We start from the raw sequence: 20,979 nt of genomic DNA, 5'->3' as shown, positions 1-20,979 counted from the left end.
CCCTTCTGGTTATATATTAAATTTAGAATGTACAAGATTGATGGGTTTAATTTCCTTGTGGACCAATAATGTAATATAGGCTATAGCATTAATCCCATTAAATTGCCCATCTCCCTTTTCATTTAAATGGAAACTACGGTTATTCATGGTGTTGAGAATATTACCACTTCATTTGCGGAATGGGCATAACTGAAACTGGACGCAGGGTTAAGTAGCATCTTGCTTATAAAGAAGACATATCATTAACCTCGAGATAAATAACTCTCATTTGTGGTGTCCCACAAAACAAGACTTTCTCTGCGAAGTTCTTGCCTTCACAGACTTCTTTTCGGAATTAAATATATTGCCTTGAGCATGAGTTAGTTATATCGTCTTTCACTTACTCTGTCTTCTATCCCCAAGAGGAAAATGCAACCCATATTAGTTTTCTCCAGTAGCTCTTTCGCTTAAGAGTGGAGAAGGGGAGGCACACATACAGAATCACAAGTATACATGGATTTAGAAACCAATCACATATGCACAGAGCCCAATTGATGCTAATCTCTGCACTTCGACGAAGGGAATCTCACTCGTCAAGAGAGAATAAGTCGGCGGATCTCCCCCGAGTACTTGAAGGACTTCTCCATCTCTTCCAGACAGTGATCCTTCTCGTCCCGCTTCCAGTCCTGCGGAGAACCAGCAGAACAACACCATTGCAACGATTAGAGACCCTCAAAACCATCTTGGCAAGTTTATATCTCAAGAAATAAGTATTTACACTGTCAACAGCGTTGATCTTCTACCAGACGTTCTGCAACAACAGAGTGCGATTGCCGTCCCACTTGTAGAACTCTAGCTCCCTGTTATCGAGTATCTTCTCCGCAACCTGAAAAAAAACAGGGCTCAGAGACGACTTGGGCGACACCCAGAACAATGGTTTCCGAATTTTAATAAATTTCATAGTTTATATAATAATGTCATAGTTTGTTATTAATATTTATAATAAATTCGTCATCCAAAAATGTCATCCGTCATCCAAAAAAGTCATCCGTCATTCTCCATCATCCGTTCGTCATTTTCGTCATCTATCATCCGTCCCAGATGATGGACGACTAATGAGGAATGACTAAAACTCTCCGCTGAGTCATCCGTCCTCCGGATGATGACGGATGACGACGTTTTGTAATCTGTCCTCCAGCTATAGTTGTTAACAACTGATTCTTGTTCCCCTCGTAGTCTGAGTCTACTACTATGCCTTTGCTAGTCACATCATATACATTATAATTAAACAATTGTGTATACTTAAAATCATGCGCTATCATCAAATGACAAATTTTTTATTTCCTTCCAGTCAGAGATCGACGTCGCTGTCTTTTGTCTTGTCTTCTCCTCGTACTACGTGGCAAGCTAATAGCTTGCCACGTGTAAACTAGATCTCATTTTTCATGACTCTTTCTCAATAAAGAGCGTTTTGGGAGTTTAAAACAAGAAAATAATTTGGGAGGGGCTGATCCAACGAGAACGACGACTGTTCGTAGGTTTATGGATGTGGGTAGAAGGCTAAGTGAACAAGAGTTCAATTCCTCAGTCAAGGCATCGGGAAAGGAGCGATTTTTCGAGATAATTGCAACTGGGTCCGTCGATTTTGTCTGCTGATTGAGGAACAGCAGCGGAATCACAAGCTGGGTCTGAAAGAACAGCTTTCATCTCATCTTCCTTCTCCAGCAATCGGTACCCATTTGAGATTCTCTCGAGAAATTCTATCCGTGGCTTGAGTTTTGGGTTTTTTTTTAGTTCAAGAACTTCAAGAAATGTTTTATGATGCGCGGAGTGGGGGAAATGGCGTTGAGGAGCTTCAACCCCGGTGCTTTTATAGATCTGAGTCCCCAGAAATCGATGACAGAAGTAAGAAACTTCAGCTGATTATAGTCCTGAATTGGGTATTCAGTGTTCTTTGTGGTTTTTCTTGTAATGTCAGGTGCGAGTTCTTCGGCAACATTCAAAGACGTGGACATGATCTTCTCTCTCCCTAATTTTTACTCTGTGCCTGGTGATGCGAAGAACTTGGGATCCCCTGAGATTGACCGCCATGGAACTGATAATCAATCAGTTTTCGAATTTCAGAGAGTGGATAGATTGCAGCAGCGTTCTTCATTGCCTCTGTATGCTAAATCTGCGCCTTCTAAGTGGGATGATGCGCAGAAATGGATAGCTAGTCCTAATTCCAGTAATGCTGGGAAGATTTCTTGCGCACAGCCGAGGAAGACTGTTGGAGAAACGATGGGCAGGCGAAATAAACCTTTTTCAGTCAAAGTGATGGAGTTTTCGGATGAGAAAGACTCCAATGCTGCTGATTCTGGGCAATTTAAAAAGGATTTTTCCTCGCAGAAGGCATTTGAGTGGATTAAGACAGCCTCTAACGCTGACAGTCCAGTTGCTGATTCACTCTGTGAGTTGGTTCTTCATCAATCTTTGATTTTCTTATTTTCCCCTTTTTCTCTGGTTACCGTTAAAATAAAAATCTACCCAGTATACTCGATAAGTAATTTCTGTTCTATCCAGTAATTTACCGCTTCCATGGCATTTTTGGCCTGTAGTTTACTATAATTGGAAGTCGTTGAGGTTTCTTCTCGTTGGAATCCTTTTTTATTATTGTTTTAGTGGTTTTACTCGTCCTCGTATCCACTAGGTGGCTAAGTGAATGAACATCGTTCTAAATTCTAAATTGTGTGTAATGATTTTATCAATTGATTCCTTTTGTTTTCCGTAGCAGACATCTATTTTCATGTTCTCTATCTTACCATTTCCTCTCTGAGCTCCTCCACTCTAGTTCAAGTGCTTGAGCTAGTTGTGGGAGTTCTCCCCTTCACTTTAGTTTCTGTGTTTGTTTAAATAAGACGACTCTAACAAGAAAACTTGTGGCATTGAAACCCAGAATCTGGAAAACATATCTGACTTTATTTTTCTTTTTTCCAAAAAAAAAAAATGCAGCGGGTCTGAGTCAACAAGGATCTTCATCATTTGTCCAATGCGCCTCACCGCTGACTGTTCCTCCATCGACGGCCAGATCGGTGTCCATGAGAGACACTGGCACAGAGATGACGCCACTTGCCAGCCAAGAACCTTCAAGAACAGGAACCCCAATATTGGGTCCTACTCCAGCAAGATCCCCCAGCCCAGACAGAGTCACGCCGATCTCAAAACCTGTTGACCCAGTTGACCTGATCGATAAAGACCAGAAATTGAGAACCAAGAGAGAAATTATGGCCCTTGGAACGCGGCTCGGAAAACAGAATATTACTGCTTGGGCTGGCAGAGAAGTAGAAGGCAGCACTGCACCGGCAGCAGCAGCAGCAGTTAATTCTGTACCCTGTGAACAAAGAGTTCAAAATATTATTGAGGTACGAGCTGCCGCTTGGGAAGAAGCAGAGAAAGCTAAGTTCATTGCAAGGTAAGCCACATGAAAAGAGATTTTCTCTTAGATGGGTAAATTGCAGACTCAAGAAAGTAATCAATTATTTTAAGGTTCAAACGCCTGGAAGTTCAAATCCAAGCATGGGAAGATCATCAGAGAGCGAAGGCGGAAGCCGAATCAAAAAAAGTTGAGGTACTACTTCTCACTGGTTCATCATTTACAAGAAACTAGATTCATAGATCTTGTTGATGTGGAAGAGATGGTGGGTTTTGTCCAGGTGAAGGTGGAAAGAATGAAGGCTTCAGCGCATGAGCAGCTTTTGGCCAGGCTGGCGACAGCTCGGCTTAAGGCGGAGGAGAAGCGGCTGATGGCAGAGGCTCAGAGAAACCGGCGGGCCTCAAAAATATCCCAGCAAGTGGAGTATATACGGCAGACCGGCCGTGTCCCTTGTTTGTTGTCCCTTTGCTGGGGGAGCTGCAGTTGAGATGTCAGTCTTCTTTTCTTCTTCTTCTTGATCTTATTATGTTTGATTGATTTCTCTGTAAAAATGCTGTCTTTCTTTGTGCATGCCCGTCTTTCCCCTTAAATTCGGGGAAAATTGTTTATGCTTACAAATTTCGGCTGTAGTTCAAGTCAAGTTTTCATCATGGGGATGGAGGTTTGGATAAGATTAACTGATATTTCTGTATCTTTCTATTTGTTCCATGAATGGCTTAAGAATTCTATGAATGAAGGTTTTAGATACTGGTATTCTCAGTGTGTGGGATCATTGACGGATTTTCATTTAATCAGAGGTTAACTTCAAAGCCTGCCTGAAGGAAATGCAAACGTTTAAATTAAACCTGACACATATCTTCAAGGAAAAAAAAGGAATTCGAATTATGAAATCAGGCCAAAGTATTTGTGCGAATCCAACCTTATGGATGATGACAGTTACTTGGATAGAATATATTTGTCCCAAATAAATATTGTTGGCAAAATAGATGAGACGACGGATGAGGAAACGTAGAAAGCATTGGGAGAAGCTAAAGATTAGAGTCTAACTTCAGTCTGAAGACAGGATAGCAACATGTTTCGGGCAATAAAGGTTTCCATAAAATGTAAAATGAGCTCTTGTTTGATCTCATATTTTTGTTGGTTCCATAAACAGAGATATAGGCTTGATGAGGTCTAAGACGTTGTATTGAACAAATCCATTTTTTCAGAATTTTTCAAGCAATTTATATTTAATGAATGGCAAAAGAGAGAGTAGTATTTGCATCTGCGAGTTTTTTAATTGTTGCTGCAAGATTGAAGAAAATGTACCAAACTTTCCTTCTTTTTCTTAATGTAGAAAATATAGATGAGACTAAAATGAAGACTTTAGTTGATTTTAAATATTAAAAGATGTAATGGAAAGAAAAGAGTGAGAAAAGAAATGCAGTTTAACACTGGCCTCAGGAAGAATGGTGCGCTTCTGAGGCAACAAATTCTACCAATAGTAAACCAAGATTCAAGTAAAGTCTAAATATTAGGTTTGATAAGGACTTAACTAACACACATAACTCTATAGTTTGATTTTTAAACATGAATACTGTAGAAAACAAATGTGGATGAAAGACACCATTATAAGTCTCAACATGGATCAAGCCTTTTGATTTGGTGAGACCCAGCTCAATGCCCATGTCAGTGGGAATTAGTGCTGGAAACCACTTTAACAGTATGACCTACAATATGTTTTCGGTGTGGCACATAAAACTCCATTAAAAAACTGCAATGCCATCATATGAAGATGCACTTAATGATCAATCATTTTTCTTATACCACTATATAAGAGACTATAGTGGTATAAGAAGATGGAGAATATAGAGATCATTCTTCAAATTTTATTTTCCACAGCTGATAAAAATATGATAAATTTAGATCATAAGCTTAGACATTAATTAATTTAAGTTTTATCATTGATTCCTAGTCATTGATGCTTATAGTATCCCTCATATGGTTCATGGATTGTTGTGTTAGGTATATGTGCCTTGACATAAATTAATTTAATTTTTATCATTGATTCCTAGTTATTGATGCTTATAATATCCTTCACATGTTTCATGAATTGTTATGTTAGGTATACGTGCCTTGACATAAATTAATTTAATTTTTATCATTGATTCCTAGTTATTGATGTTTATAATATCCCACATATGGTTCATGGATTTTTATGTTAGGTATCTACTATGTGCTTAAGATTATCTATGACTATTTGAACAGAACTCAAACCTCATTTTGGGACACAAGTTAAACCAGTTAAAATAATTAAATATTTGCAGCCTGAAATTCCATTAGGCACCCACGATAGTATAATCAATTAAAAAAATGCATGATATATACAAAAAATGGGTAATGTAGGACAAGAAATGGCATGCACTTGATGTAGGTGATCTGAAAATGATTCATAAATCCATATAATCATCACAAGATGTTGTTAGCATTTTCGGGAGCTTCATGCCATATTATTGGACGATACATGTTTGATAGTTATGTCAAGAAGTTAAAATCAGCCCAGTATCCAATATCCTTCAATCATTTCAAATTGAGATATGCAATATTTCTCTCGTTTTTCTAGTCCAAGGAGAGCCTATTGAGACTAGAAGTTACCAAGATTTCTGCCTCTTTATGTTATAACCCAAAACAGATTAAAATTTGAACTATTAGTAAGACCTTGGACATGGAATGCCATGGGAAATACTGTCAGCCTCTTGAAGATAAATTTGAGATTAATTACATAATTGTCTCTCTCTCCATTGATTATTTATGAAGATACATCATTCTAGGTAGATTTTTTTAATAAACCCTAGAGTCTCCGATAAATTTAAATTGAGGGAAAATTCTGAGTTCAGGGTACAATCCACTTGAAATAATATATTTAATGCACTGAATTTGAATTAAGGGTTGAAATAGGTAGATATAAATACTTGGTGTAATATTAAAAGGTACGAAATATTCAGAAGTACATATCATTTGAAAAATGACAATAAAACTGGGGGAAGATAAAATTTTCAAATAAATTATGAATTCCATTAATTTTTTTCATCATCTATATTGATAGTGTTTCAAGGGAAATACTCATACAAACCTGGATTAGTATGAAACGTATCCCACTCACAATTTCTTAAAAGTCTATATGATTTCTTTGAGAAAGCTAGTCCATGATTTGAGCTAAGATTGCTCCTTCAGCAGTAGGATGAAAATTCTAGGTCAAAATTAAATTATATTTTATTTATTATTTTAAATATCATGCATGGAAACATTAATTTTATTTCACTAGGTTAGATTTTATTTAAGACAGCCATAACCAGGGTTTTTCATCAATTTTAATGAACATGAAAGGATGGTGTTTTATTTATCATAACCCACATTTTTCATTTTTATTGGCATGATGATGACAGTGACTATTTTTGTCATTATTTTTCTTTATCTACATCAATGATAACAATGATAATTTAGCATCATACTTGTCATCCAGGAGGTCGATGAATGATAAGGGTGATACAGTGATGAGAAGAGTTGAAGGTTAAATATGATTGTCTACAAGCTTGGGTTCTCTTAAAATGACAACAAAATAATTGAGTTGGCTAGCAAAACGTAATCAAGGGGGTTATGTGATGCATTCTTGGCCTCCCCAGTCGCCTCATTTGTGACAAAACAAATTAGTGGCTCCCATAATTCATTTCTTTCATGTTCTAAAAAAACAAGGCACACTTTCTCTCCATCTATATATATGTATAATTATAGTCTACCCATTTCTATATTCATTAGCAGTGAATCTATCTAATGTCTACACATATCTCAGCTCTTCATTCTCTCTTTCTACCTGATCTGGGATAAGGTATCCTCCGTCTATATAGACATATATTACATACATACTTTGTGTCTTTCAAATATTCATCTATTTTTTTGTATCTCAAACCTAAAGGAATTCAAAACATATATTACATATATGCTTTTTTCCACTCATTTCTCTCTTTTTATCATGACCTTGTGATGCAGGACAACTAAGGGAGACGGGATTGACGACGCGGGGTGGAAGACGTTGAACGACTAGGGGAGAGACAACTAGGGGAACAGGAATGACAATGACAGTGGAGGAAGCTAAATGGGTTTGGGTACAAGAAATAAACAGGCCGCAAAGTTCACACGATCGAATTCGGATACCTAAAACCGATGAAATGATAGTGGTGTAGCCCTGTTCCTCGTCGAGGGGGGGAGTACTGTCTTCAACCACTGCGATGATGCCCAAGCTCCAAATCCAATACTCGAATTCACGTCGCGGGAAATCTCATGAGATAATGAATTTTTAGTGGAAGGACAGAGAAATTCAAATCAAATCTGACGGCGGTGGAAGAATCTTCGTGGAACACTGGACGAAAAATACTCGACACCAAAGAGTTTGGGCGTACCTCGGCACCAGAGTGCGTGAAGAGGTTGCGGGGAATTCTGGACGTGACGAGACTGGGTGATTCCGGGCATTGAATGGCCCACTGGACGAGAGGGTCTGGACGTTCCAGGTGTTGAACGGCCCTGGTGAGGAGCGTGATGGAGGAGTGAAGCATACGGATGGAGAACGGACAGAGGTAACCGAGTGCGGGCGTCGGAGGGTGCTGGTGCGCGTGGGGCGCTCGGGGGGTTGTTGCACGCGACGCCGGTGAAGAGGGCGTGCACGGACGCTGACGGGCAGGGCTAGCGTGTGCGTGCTGGTGGGGCTGGCACGCGTGGACGCCCCTGGCCGGGGTGGCTGGCGCTGGGCGCTGGTGCGGGCGGCCCTGGGTGGTGGTTGCGTCGGTGCTTGGTGCGGGCGGCCCCGGGCGGCGGCCTGCGCTGGGCGCTGGCGCGGGCTGTCCTGGGCGGACGGCCTGCGTGGGCACTTGGTGCAGGCGGCCTTGGGCGGGCGACCTGCCCTGAGCGCTAGTGCGGGCGGCCCAGGGCGGGCAGCCTGCGTTGGCGCTTGGTGCGGGCGCCCTTGGACAGGCGGCCTGCGGTGGGCGGCGGCCTGCGCAGTCGCTTAGGGCGGGCGGCCTTGGGTGGACGGCAGCAGCGGAGCGCCCATGGGTGGGCGGTCGATGCCATGTGGCTGAACCCTAGGCAGACGGACCAAGAAGAAGAGAGGGAAGGCGAGAGAGAGAGAGAGAGAGAGAGAGAGAGAGAGAGAGAGAGAGAGAGAGAGAGAGCGAGAGAGAGAGAGAGAGAGAGAGAGAGAGAGAGAGAGAGAGAGAGAGAGAGAGAGAACTAAGGAAGAAGGAGGAGTGGGGAGGAGGCCGGGGACGACGACGAAGGCGGAGGTGGCGGCGGTTGGGAGGAGACGGAATAGGGGAGGCTAGGCAGTCCTCCAAGAAGAGTTAAAACAAACTCAATTCTTGAATAATGACTGCCTAACGGTTTCTTCAAACATTGGCCTATACATATAGGCCTTGGAGGAAAGAGAAAATACAGTTCAAAGAAAGAAAATAAAGACGAGCGACGTGACGAGTGACGTGGTTTCGTGTCATGTCAGGGGGCAGTTCTGGATCTGCCTTTGGCGACGTGTCAGAACGCATGAAGGGGCGTGCGTGGGCGGAGACGTGCCTGATGCTGGCGTGTTGACTTGATCCGGTAACGATGGCGGCATGTTTTCAGCGGTCGTGTTGACTTCAGATGACGGTGGTGACGCGTCTGGTGTTGATGCGTTGATGTCGTTGCCACCACCTTGAGTTATATTTGTATCATTCTACTATTCCCTTATCACTGTATATTTCTACCCATTTTATTTTCTATTTTATATATTTCTCATGAAATGAGAGATCCAAACCTAAAGGAATTCAACCATAGAAAAACCATGGGAAACATTGTTATAACATTTAGAGTATCCATTGAGGAATAGAGTGTTTGATATGGCAGGAGTGAGAGTGAGAAATATTGAAAGAAATAGAGGAGAGAGATCTTATTTAAATATTATAATTATAAAATTTGAAATTTATTATCATGTGATAACATGATAAATTTACTGATAATTACGTGTCTAGTATGCTTTTAAGATATATAATTATGATAATATAATGCTCTTATATGAATCATTTGAATATTCATGAAATTTATTGAAATATCATTTTCTCTGTATTATTCATGTTTATCATGCAGTTGTAAATATTTCATGCACCTTTCCCTATGTTTTCAACCCATGTTTCATATCTTGAGCAATGCCACATGTTCATATTACACTGATTTGACTACTAAAGTTTCCTAAATCTATTGATTTCAGACATTTAATTAGTGATGACTACTTTTAACATTATGTATGCATAAATTAGGTGGACAAATATTCCTTACTATTAGGAAGCATGAAAAGGACTTTGAGATTTGGGCTTGAAAAGGGAGATTGAGGGAGCTTATTGGTCCAAGATGGAGAAATTGCTCAAATGGGCTTTAAGGAGGCACTTAGAACAATGTGACCATTCATCCCACAAAACTCTAAACTTCCATCCTAAAATGGAGCACAAAATTCTACTCTTCAAACTCTCAACCATGCTGAAACAAGAACTAATATTATGAGTAGAAATTAGAAAAAAAGAATAGAAGGGCGCTTAAGTAAGCATGCTCTACAGATAATACTATCACTCTCAGTGCTCTAGATTTTTTTTCAGAAGAGGCCCAACAACAGAAAAAGCTACCTCCAGGATCCATATTGATATACCTGGTTGAGGTTAGATTTTATATTCTGTGGTTCTTGATTTTTGGCACGCGTCATCCATCACGTCACATGGCACCGTGATGGAAACGTGGCACATGATATGACGATGATGGTGACAGTTTTAGGGGTTCACGAGTGACGGTGACGGATGACGAAGTGGTCATGATGGGGACGTGATGGTGATGGGGTGCCTCGGATGCGTGACGTGATGGAATGGCCGTCACGGATGACGGCCATGACATAATTTTTTGAAAAGTTAAAAACGGACAGAAATTACAAATAAAAATCATTATTTTCAAGTTGTCCGACTGTTGAGATTTCACCATCACCGTTTTGATTTCTTGACATTTTTCAAAGAAATCCCTATTTTTTTTGCCTACGCAAACCGACATCGCCTATAAATAACTGGAGATATACCCCTCCGATTCTTTGTCCTCCAAATTTCCCTAATAAAAACCATAGGAAATTGTAACAATTATCCCACTTACTTTAGAAATTACTGTAATATCCTATTTTCCTGCAAAGTGTTCGCCGTCACCGATGAAGATGATGAGTTCTCAAAGATGACGATGAAAACCACAATAAATACGGGGGGCGATACTCGACTGTAGGGTTTTATTCACGTCATTGGTGACGTTGACGCTGTTAGGATGACAGGGATGTGACAGGACGTCCTATGGAGGGACACGTGATGGGAACATGACGGTTTTTTTTTGCATATGCTGGGACGCATGACGGGACGATGACGTGACGAAAGTTTCGTCACGACACCGTCTGTCACGTTTCATCATCCGTTCCGTCATGTCTGGGGCGTCACGTCCTATACGTGCCGTTCCCTATCTCTATGTTAAAAAAAGCATTGACTGGGAAAAATATCTAAATCTGAGACCTAGTCCTTGAATTAAGAAACTCATATTTTCTCTCCTCAACATAATAATAGAATACAGAATTCTCTTTATTCACTCTATCCCATCTATCCCTGGAAGAAAATTCATTGTCATTGCCATGCACCAGAAATGTTCCCAACCTTCACCTTCACCCTTTTCTCTTCTTTCCTTAGTATCACACATCCATAATGGATGTTGAACGATGACGGTGTTGTCGTCTGGTCGGGTATCGAGACAATGCTCTGATACCAATATGGTGCCGGATGTCCTTGTCGACATTGTCATTGTCCAATGGATAAACCCTAATTGGGTATATGTAACTACAATGCGAAGAATGAATGTGCTATGTGTCGTACGTGCAGGCTCTGACTCGAGGGAGATGCCGATCTACGTGCTCTGAAGGGGTCGCCGGTGATGATGACGGTGGCCTCTCAATCCTCGTCGGAGGGACGAAGATGTCTACGGCCGAACATAATCAATGTGTAGGGCTTTCACATAACAGACGAACTCGTCCGTAACGGTAAGACACTCACTTGTGTTCGTAGTTTTCTCACAATTACCTCTCTCTCCTACCTAGCCTGAGCGCGGTGGAGTCAAGACAAAAGTAAACTACGAAGGATAATGTAACAAGCGGCGAAGAGACGACGTACCTCCTCGACGTGCAGAATTTTTGTCGACGGCAGCAGTCGGAGCAGGTGTGGTGGAGAGGCGCCGAAGAGTGACGGCGGCTCAACTAGCATCAGGTGCAAGAGCATTTGGAGGGGAAGAGAGCGAGGAGAAGCAAGGATGTCAGCGTCGAGACAGGTCCAGCTTAGATGTGGATAGGCTGCGTGAGATGGGCACAACAATCATCGAGTAACGACACCAAACGGCAGCGGCACCCAAGAATGGCACTCGACTTGGGTCATCCTAATGGATGCTCGCGTAATCATCCTAGCTTGGGGCACACAGACATAGTGATCCCAGGCGAGGTAATGTCTTGAGAGTCTGCTGGTATGATTGGACCTCAAACATACACAACAACGGAGTCGCACTGTTGGGCGGCACCCACCCATAGGAGCGTCGTAGGGGCATCGCTCGGGGTCACCGGGCGCCCTTGAGCACCCTCAGGGTGATCTAAAAGTCTGGTCGGGGACACCCTCTTGGTCACGCGGTGTCCGCAGATTGATCGCACGACACTGGCTGACCCAACTGTGGAGCAGAGTCCGCGATCGGTGCAAGCCCGAAGTCCTGGGAAGTCAGCGGGGGCGGGACCTGGGGGACCCAACAACAACCAGGCGACGGTGCCGGGACGATCGCCAGCCAGCCTAGGTCCATGTCGTCGCTCTGGGAGATGGTGCAGGGTGATCCGGAGCCTATGGTGGTCGGGGTGGGAGCCGTGTGGTCGGACTTGTCAACGGGTGCCCACGATCGGTCAGATGCGACTTCCAGTGAGCGGAATTTGTCAGTTGCCGACATAGTGAAGGAGGGGAAGAAACAGAAAATCAGTCCCGCCGGAGGTAGTTCGGCAACGGAAGGGTCTTCTTGGATCCCTTCCCCTGGTTCTCGTACGCTCTCCTTGTTTCTCGAACTCCCTCTCCTCCCCTCTAGATATTCCTTTCTCTCAAGGGGGAGGTGAGACCAGAAAAAAAAACAACTTTGATTTCGATTTTCTCCTGGTCTGACCTTCTCCTAGGGCGGCCCTCTTCCTTTATAAGAGGGAGAGGCTAATTGGACCCTAGGAGGACACAAGGGGGGGATAATTGTCCATTAAGGGTGCCCTTATATAATGGGCCCCCATTACAAAAATAAAGGGGAAAAACATACGTAAAAAGAGAAAGGGGGAACAAGGGAGGGGAGTCCAAAATGACTAAGGACCCCCTCCCACATGACGATGAAAAAACATGAAATGCGACTAACGAAGATGAGGGAAACCAAAGTACGATAAAACGAGCTTGATTAATCCGGGCTGTCGACGACGGAGCGGCGGCTCGGATGACTCCTTCGACGGGTCACGATGGCGTGTGCGACATCAATAAGCCACTTCAACACATTGTCTGCTTTCCCCGTATACTGATTTACCAAAGCTATATGACCATGAAATTCAGATGACAAATCCAATGTTTTAACTCTAATTTGTAAACATGAGACGAACATTGATACTTGTTTTTATTTTCAAATTAAATCACCTCAGTTTATTATGTAAAGAATTTATGTAAATCTAAATTATGTTAGTGCTGAATTGTGAATTACGTGCAACACTAATTACCTCATAAGTACTTAGCATCCCTTGAGAAATTTATGCATGCATATCTCAGACATATCTTGATGTTATATGCATTGGTTTCTACAAAGAAGGGAAAACCCAAGATGATTGAAATATGCATATTAGAAAATTAGTTTAACTAATAATTAATGTTCTAAATACTAGATTGGTATAGAGTAAAGTAGCCTAACACCTATATAGGGTCTGGAAACAAAAGATGTATGGTGCAATATATCATTTTTAGTGAGGTTAGAGATATTTTCAACTAATGCCTTGGGAATTATCCTTTTTTGTAGACTCGAATTCACACTATCACCCTATCAAAATTCTAGGCCTACAAATCTGAAGGTGTCCGAATTAGGGAAATAAAATCATGAGTAAAAGAATAAGTAGTTTCATGTAGAGATTTACTTTACGAACTTGGACAAAGTTTTCAACGAATCAGTTGTGCTCCGCCTAATTATCACTCTCCATATCCAATCCCTCTTGGAGACTCTCACTTTAAAAACTTTCTTTACGTTCAATATCTGCCAAAATTATGGAAAAAACTGGAAATAAAGTAATGCACATATATTTATATATTAATATATTTTCTATTACAAGTATCTTTCAACAAAAAACTTAAAATTTGTATGTAATTTATTTTTTTGATGTTAATGTTCAATCAAATAACGCAACCTCAACATATCATATTCGATCTTTATTTCTATTTAACTCGAGAACAGGTTAGCTGATTCATTTTTTAATTATATTTTTAATTCAATAAATATACTTTGAAACTTTATTTCAATTTATAATTTAATTGTCTCCTTCAATTAATTTCAGTATACTAGTTTTGACTTTGAAGGAATTCGAGTTAAGTCACAGTATAAGGAATCAAGTCATTTTGTCAGGGTATCTTATTCAGAAATGAATAGCCACGAATCTCCAAATATCTCAAAACCTCTCTATCTAAATACAACCCAAAAACTATATCTAAATTCCTCAAAACCTTATCAGTTTAAAAATAGGACCAAATCACAAATAAAATATATAAACCAAGTAGAATCAATCGTTATGCTTATACAAAAATATAAAGAAAATGAAATTCACTCAAGCTAAGACCAGTTCACTGTTTTTCATTAGCCTATAAAACTTTAATTCATATTCTCTCATCGTGTATAGATCAAAAAATATATTTCGAATCGACTCAATTTAAGGTATAATTCTTATACTTTAACATTTTCAGATTGGGGTGAATGTCGAACTAAGAGATAATAGAGTAAAATTTATTACATTTGTAAAATATAATGTTTCATCTTTTTATCTCATACTGACAACCCTTAGAATCCTATTATACAATATATAATAATTCACCTGGATACAAAATACTTAAAAATGAAATTAAGAACGATTAACTCAACAGGTATTTCATCCACACCTAATCTTTCTCTCATTCATTCTTCTTACTTCCTCATTTCTTGATCCCTTTGTAACATTTTTTTATCTGAAAGTGGAACAAATGCTCTCTAGTTTTTAAACTGCTGTACTCAATTTATTCTTCAAACATGAAAATTTTTCTCTCTATTGTGGTCCCAAGAATAAAAAATCAGAAAAGCTCTATAGCACTTTAAAAGTATGAGTTGGAAATTTTGAGGAAGACTTCTGAGGAGAATAAAAAGTGAGGTTCAAAAGTTAAAATCACTACACGTTTCAATTTTGGATTAATATTATCCTAAAATATTGAAAATGGAAACAATTGATGGTAGGTGGAAATCTTGATGTAGGGATCAATCCTGATCAAAATGTATTAATTTAAGATTCACACCATTGTTTTTATTCCATTTAAAAACTTATCAAAACCTAATTTTTTTATGTAAATATCCAAGCTCAAACCCATCAGCATTATGCTCTATATTAAACTCTCTTCATCAAAATGAAGAAAATATGCACATAATAGGTTTGGTTACATTATTTAAGTTTATGAGATACTATGGATATCTCCATCGTTAACCGTGAGTTTAGTTTAGTCAAAACGCATTGAGTAGGGTTTACTGGGAAGGGTGATATGATGTTTGAGTAAAAGTTATCATTAAAAATGCATTGACCAATGTTTACCCAATATCTTAAAAGTAGAGTAGGTTATGATTATATTAAAATATTTAAATTTGGTTATATCATACATTACACTTATTGAGCCACTCTTATGAGCGTATTTAATTTTCTCACTATTTCCCTGTGATGTGTTTAAATAAAATATCAATAGATACATATTTTGAGATAAATTTCAATTATAACCTATTTTTTCAGATATTTTTATCTTATACACTATACGTATGAGTGATATGGTGCTAGATGATAATTATAGAGATAAGACCAAGTTTAGGAGCCCCTATCAAAGAGGAAATCTGATCTGTCCATTTATGATGGCAATGTAATGTCCCTAATTCAATTAAGTTTACTTGATACATATTTGTGGATTTTTTTTCTGTATCTTTACTATATTTCGGTAAACCAAATGGCTACTGCCCAAATTTAGTTTATCACATCACAATTATCATCCTCATTGGGTAGGATGCCACAAACTAATTTAAAAGAAAATTGTCATACATGTTTCTAAGGTAGAGAAATGATTAAAGGGATATCGAGACCCTTAAGAGAGGAGCTTACCCGATCTGTTTATGGCAGAATGTGAGAATTTGAATCTAATACTCTAACACTTGCTGAGTCTTTAAACTTTTATATAACATTATAGATACTGGATCTCATATTTTCCTGCAAACCAGATGAACATTGCATTTAATTTCTCCAGTTTTAAGACAATTTTCTTTCATGGGGGCATGTGATAGGGATGATTTAATATATAGGTGACATTACTGACATGTTTCTAAGAAAGCCCATGCAAGTTCATCTGTTTTTGAGAAAGTGATAACTTTAATCTAATTTGCCAAACCCTTGGTGAACATCTCACCTTAAAGACATTAAGATCATCTCAAACATATACATTATATTTAAAACTTCTCCTGCAGTACAGGTCACTGCAGAATATTTCCTCTTTTTTAAGAAGATTCTCTTTCATGAAAGACATGATAGTGATGGTTTAATTTAGAACAAGCAAGAGAGAAACTTCATTTCACCTGTTGATGAGGGGGAGAGAGAATTTTAATCCCATGTCACAAATTCATTGAATATTCACAAATTATTATTCTTTTGCATATTTTAGATAGGAAACAGCACGTCCGGGACGTGACAGGACGGATGACGGTAGGTGACGGACGGTGACATGACGATCATCAAAGAGCCCTAAATCTCTGTTCTTATGCTGCTGGAAACAAAAACTTTCAGAAATTTTGGGCAATTCCGTCAGCGATCTTTTCAAAGATGTCGCCGACCAAAATTTTTGGGCGACCAAGATTAGAAGTTTTGGTTAAACCCCATATTTCTTTGGAATTTTTCCTGCAAATTAATTATATTTTTTCGGAAAATTTTCCGTCATTAAATTAAAATTTAAAATGTATTAAAAAATAACATCACTGTCGTCATCCGTGACGGCTATTCCGTCACATCACGCATCCAGGACACCCTGTCACCGTTACGCCATCCTCGTCATCCGTTACCATCACGAACCCTGAAAACCATCACCGTCACCGTCACATCATCCGTCACGTTTCCATCACGGTGACGTGTGACGTGACGGATGGCGCTTGCCGAAGCCTAATTTTAGATGACTACAGGCCAGACTTTTCTAAAGGTAAGCACAAATCATCTGAAACAGGGGACGTGATTAATAAATTGAACTCTCTGTTTCTCTAATACAATGACTAAAAGTTATGTACGGCAAAAATAAACTGATGGCTACTGCCCAGAGTTTCATTTATTTTAACCCAAAGACATCTTTCGAGAGCGAAACATAGGATAGGGATGAACTAATTTATTCAAAAACTTACACGTTTCAAAGTCTACTGGGGGAATGATGGTAATGAATGAAGGTGCGGGAGCACACACGGCACGAATCATTTACAAAGTCTGGAATCTTTTTTTTTTTTAACGTTATTCGAAACTACGTACAGCACGACGAAGTTGCCGACCTCTCCGCCGGCCGGTCTGCGAGGACCAACCCTGATGGGTTCGGTGCGGCTTGAGCACGAGGTAGCTTCCTTGCTGCATCATCAATAAGTATTTTAACAAGGATGGAATGTACATCCAACTATTCATGGTATGCACTGATATGAGAGAGATAGATGCTCTATGTACTTCATGAAATCCAACTAGGAAACATCGCTCTTCTATTCCAAACTTTAATCTAATTTGGTTAATGAAGAAAAGCTATGTATAATCTGATGAATAGATATCTATCCGACCAGTCTTTCTTTATTCTGATCCTTGATGATCCATGTACTTCATGAAATCCAACTTGGAAGCATCGCTCTTTTATTCCAAATTTTAATCTAATTTGGGTCATGAAGAAAAGCTATGTATAATCTCTCTCTATACCAGAATAGATACCAAGCATCCAATCCGATGAATAGATATCTATTCGATATACCTCTTCATGCGTCGAGGATCAGAATAAAGAAAGACTGGTCGGAAAGAAACTTTGGAGAAGAGGCTGAGATATGATGATTTTAATTTTAAGCCGTTTTCAGGATAGATTTTAGCGACGATCAAAGAGATAGGAGGATGAAAAATACCTATCTCGTAGAATATATCGTTAACATTTATGGCCGTTTTTGCAGAGGTTTCCATGAAGAAAAGGGCATTTTCCTCGGCATAAGCTCGCGCTTCCTGTGGAGGGAATCAAAAAAATAATAATTTAACAACATACATCATTTTTTGAACCAATTACGACCGACAATATTATGTCAAGTACAGAACGCAGTACGTAATGAAAACTAACACTCGGCACAAAAATAAAACAGAAAATGCAGATTTCCATAGAAACGATGTGTGATGATGGATGCTGCTTAAACAAGATATTTCGACGATTAGTAGTCAGGAAGAGACTCATCAGGATATCACTTCATAGAATCCTTCTTCAGCCAGACTAAGTTTCAGTGACAATCATCATTGTCCTCTTCAGCTGGTCTAGACAAGAGGTCATGGTCATGCATTGACATTGATGAAGTATTATCATCAGAATCTGGTTTCTAAGAGATGTCATTATCATGGTCCATCTGTTGATGACGACTATCATTGTCATTTTAATCAATCAGCAACCATGACCCGTCGTCATTGATGTCTTCATTTGGTATCTGAGGGCCGTCACTGTCGATGACAACAATGATGACTATGACGGGTTGTCATGTGTTCCCTGTCATCAGGAGGTTTAGAAGATCGAAAATCATCATCCATGAGTTCACGATGTGTCCGCATTGTCATCATCATCTGGATTTCAAGAGCCATCTTCATTATCAACATCATCCATCGGTTGATGACAAGTCATAATTGTCATTTACATCCGGCTTCGAAAACATTATCATCCTCATCTATCAGTTTCCAAGCTAATATGGCACGTGTTATCATGTCACTATCATCATCACAGTCATCCAGTTTAATAGAGCCATATAACATGATTGCCGTCATCAAACATCTGTTGATGTCCGGTCGTGATCATCATTTTCATGCATCCACGTCCAAACGCGGATGATGATGGCAATGACGTTGATGAGATATGGGATGGCATTGAACCCTAAGTCAGGTTCCAAGACTCTCATCCAGCTGGATACTATCCTTCGACCCAATGAAGTTTTTCAAAATGCGTCATGGCGATTCCAGATATAAACAGCCGGCAGTCTGAAAAAGCGACTAAGCTAAATAATCAACGAAGCTCAATGATTCAAGGGAACCTTCTTCCAAATTTGATGAATTAAGATTAAAAATACATCCAACATCAAATTGTACGGCTAAATTGAATGCTTAAGTCATGATTCATGAATAATATATATGTAAGCAATGGTCGGATATGGAATAGAAACAAAATAAATATTTTTAATTTTATTATTCGTTATCAGAAGCGTCTTTCTTTCCAAGCAAGGTTTCCGATGATACAAAGATTATCAATAAATACAAACCAACGCGTCTCTACAAACTTTAGGCCAACATTGAAGAACAAAAAGACATATATTAACCTACCCACTTTGTAATCGTTTTAAATCAATGTTTTATAGAAAATTATAGTTAGAATGAAATTAGATGGCCAAGGAGAGTGGAAGACTGGACGTACTTCTGTGGATACTTTTCTTTTGTCTTCTAAATCAGCCTTGTTTCCGGCGAGAGCAGTAACCATATTCGGATTACCTACACCCAAAATTGTTAAAATTCCGAGGATTCAAAAATCTAAACGAAAACAAATGCATTACCCAAAAAAAAATTAACCTTGCTTCTGAAGTTCTTGAACCCATTTCTTCGCTCGCGTAAAAGAATCCTGAAGTTCAAAAAAGATTAACCAATGTCGCTTGAATAAGGGCAAAAAATTACAAGCAATAGAGAGTTTTTTCGAAATCGTACCGTGCTAGTAATGTCGTACACGATGATCGCCGCAGCCGCGCCTCTGTAGTACATTGGAGCCAAACTGTGGTATCTCTCCTGCCCAGCAGTATCCCAAATTTCAAATTTAACAGTAGCATCATTCACAGCCAACGTCTGCGAGAAGAACGCGGCTCCGATCGTCGATTCCTGAAAAAAAAAACCGAAAAAAATCAGATTCCGGCCGCCAGGGAGTACCAAAAAATACAGTTCGGATCCAGAACGTAACCTGGAATTCAAGAAATTGCCCTTTTACGAATCGCAAAACGAGGCTGGACTTGCCAGCGCCCATATCCCCCAAAAGCACCTGCGAAATTCCCCGATTAGATCGCGGAATCATGCAGATCAATCAAACACAGTAAAACTCGGAGATCCGATCAGAAACATGAAATTGGGGGAACACTGGACCAAAACTCACCAATTTCGCATTGATGTTGTTGTTCCCCATGGTCGCCATGGAGATCTACCAACGAAGAAGAAGAACGAAGATCGAAGATCACTGATTGAAAATCGAAGATGAAGATCGAAGATCGAGGATCGAAGATCGAAGAGCGAAGATTGAAGATTGTAGGAAAAAAATGTTATGAACACGACTTTATTCAATTAAAAGACTGTTAATTTCGCTAAAGAAGAGTCTAGACGCGTATCAGGGGTACACCGGGGGAACACCGTTTCGACGGCTCAGATGCTCTGTTAAACGCGTCAAGGCCTTTTTAATCTTCTCACACGTCATCTAAGCCATTGACTCTTGTATTTAATGCGTTACTTGTATGGATCCTTGTAAATCCGGCATTTTTTTTGCTTAATACTAGTTTTGGATGAAATTAAATAAAATTTAAGTTTCTAGAGATGCAGACCTATTTATATTATATTCCATAATCTTCAAAATAAAATTCTGCTCTAGTAAAGCTTTAGAACTAAAAAAATACATTATGATAAAATTTTACATTCTCTCTCTCTCTCCATCTATCTATATATATATATGTGTGTGTGTGTGTCTATCTAATTTTTGGATATAATCTATAAAATAGGAGTATGATCTAATGTGTTGGGACGATTGGAGATTTTTACAAGACTAAATTGAATGGTATTCCATCATTTTTTATCATTAATATAAAATTCATTCTAATGGCTGGATAAAGATCAGAATTATCTCGGAGATTTACGACTGAATGGAAATACCTCCCATTATATGCACATTTGTTAGTCATTTCTTTTAGGCATTTTAGGAACATTTCATAGTACATTTCTT

General features: G+C 39.4%; 2 protein-coding genes across 3 annotated transcripts; one reads left to right on the top strand and one right to left on the bottom strand.

Annotated features, from left to right (window-relative positions):
* The first annotated feature begins 1,494 nt into the window (after positions 1–1,494).
* LOC144715183 (Remorin family protein) lies at positions 1,495–4,072 on the top strand. Of its 2 annotated transcripts, XM_078590087.1 has the most exons (6): positions 1,495–1,710; positions 1,774–1,884; positions 1,958–2,428; positions 2,971–3,430; positions 3,505–3,586; positions 3,672–4,072. In XM_078590087.1, the coding sequence occupies exons 2-6, from the start codon at positions 1,791–1,793 to the stop codon at positions 3,876–3,878; spliced, it is 1,314 nt and encodes a 437-aa protein (XP_078446213.1). In that variant the 5' UTR covers positions 1,495–1,710; positions 1,774–1,790; the 3' UTR covers positions 3,879–4,072. The 2 variants fall into 2 exon arrangements, with proteins under 2 accessions (XP_078446213.1, XP_078446214.1); XM_078590088.1 differs by having other exon boundaries at positions 1,495–1,884.
* Positions 4,073–17,039: 12,967 nt separating this feature from the next.
* On the bottom strand, positions 17,040–20,328 carry LOC144715095 (ras-related protein RHN1). The gene is made up of 7 exons (XM_078589984.1): positions 20,146–20,328; positions 19,957–20,034; positions 19,710–19,877; positions 19,578–19,626; positions 19,426–19,499; positions 17,894–17,987; positions 17,040–17,363 (listed from the first exon to the last, which is right to left on the bottom strand). Exons 1-7 carry the CDS (start codon positions 20,182–20,184, stop codon positions 17,263–17,265), a joined length of 603 nt encoding a protein of 200 aa, XP_078446110.1. The 5' UTR covers positions 20,185–20,328; the 3' UTR covers positions 17,040–17,262.
* Positions 20,329–20,979: the final 651 nt, after the last annotated feature.

The sequence above is a fragment of the Wolffia australiana genome, chromosome 18, assembly GCF_029677425.1.
Source record: "Wolffia australiana isolate 7733 chromosome 18, ASM2967742v1".
In the NCBI taxonomy this organism is placed as follows: Eukaryota; Viridiplantae; Streptophyta; class Magnoliopsida; order Alismatales; family Araceae; genus Wolffia; species Wolffia australiana.
This window is presented reverse-complemented; position numbering and strand designations above follow the sequence as displayed.

Excerpts from the sequence above, each read along its gene's own strand:
- LOC144715183 (XM_078590087.1), top strand. The coding sequence starts at position 1,791 with ATGTTTTATGATGCGCGGAGTGGGGGAAATGGCGTTGAGGAGCTTCAA. Across the intron at positions 2,429-2,970 it reads TCCAGTTGCTGATTCACTCT|CGGGTCTGAGTCAACAAGGA; the intron begins GTGAGTTGGTTC and ends AAAAAAATGCAG. Across the intron at positions 3,587-3,671 it reads CCGAATCAAAAAAAGTTGAG|GTGAAGGTGGAAAGAATGAA; the intron begins GTACTACTTCTC and ends GGTTTTGTCCAG.
- LOC144715095 (XM_078589984.1), bottom strand. The coding sequence starts at position 20,184 with ATGGCGACCATGGGGAACAACAACATCAATGCGAAATTG. Across the intron at positions 20,035-20,145 it reads ACAACATCAATGCGAAATTG|GTGCTTTTGGGGGATATGGG; the intron begins GTGAGTTTTGGT and ends GGAATTTCGCAG. Across the intron at positions 19,627-19,709 it reads TGTACGACATTACTAGCACG|GATTCTTTTACGCGAGCGAA; the intron begins GTACGATTTCGA and ends TTTGAACTTCAG.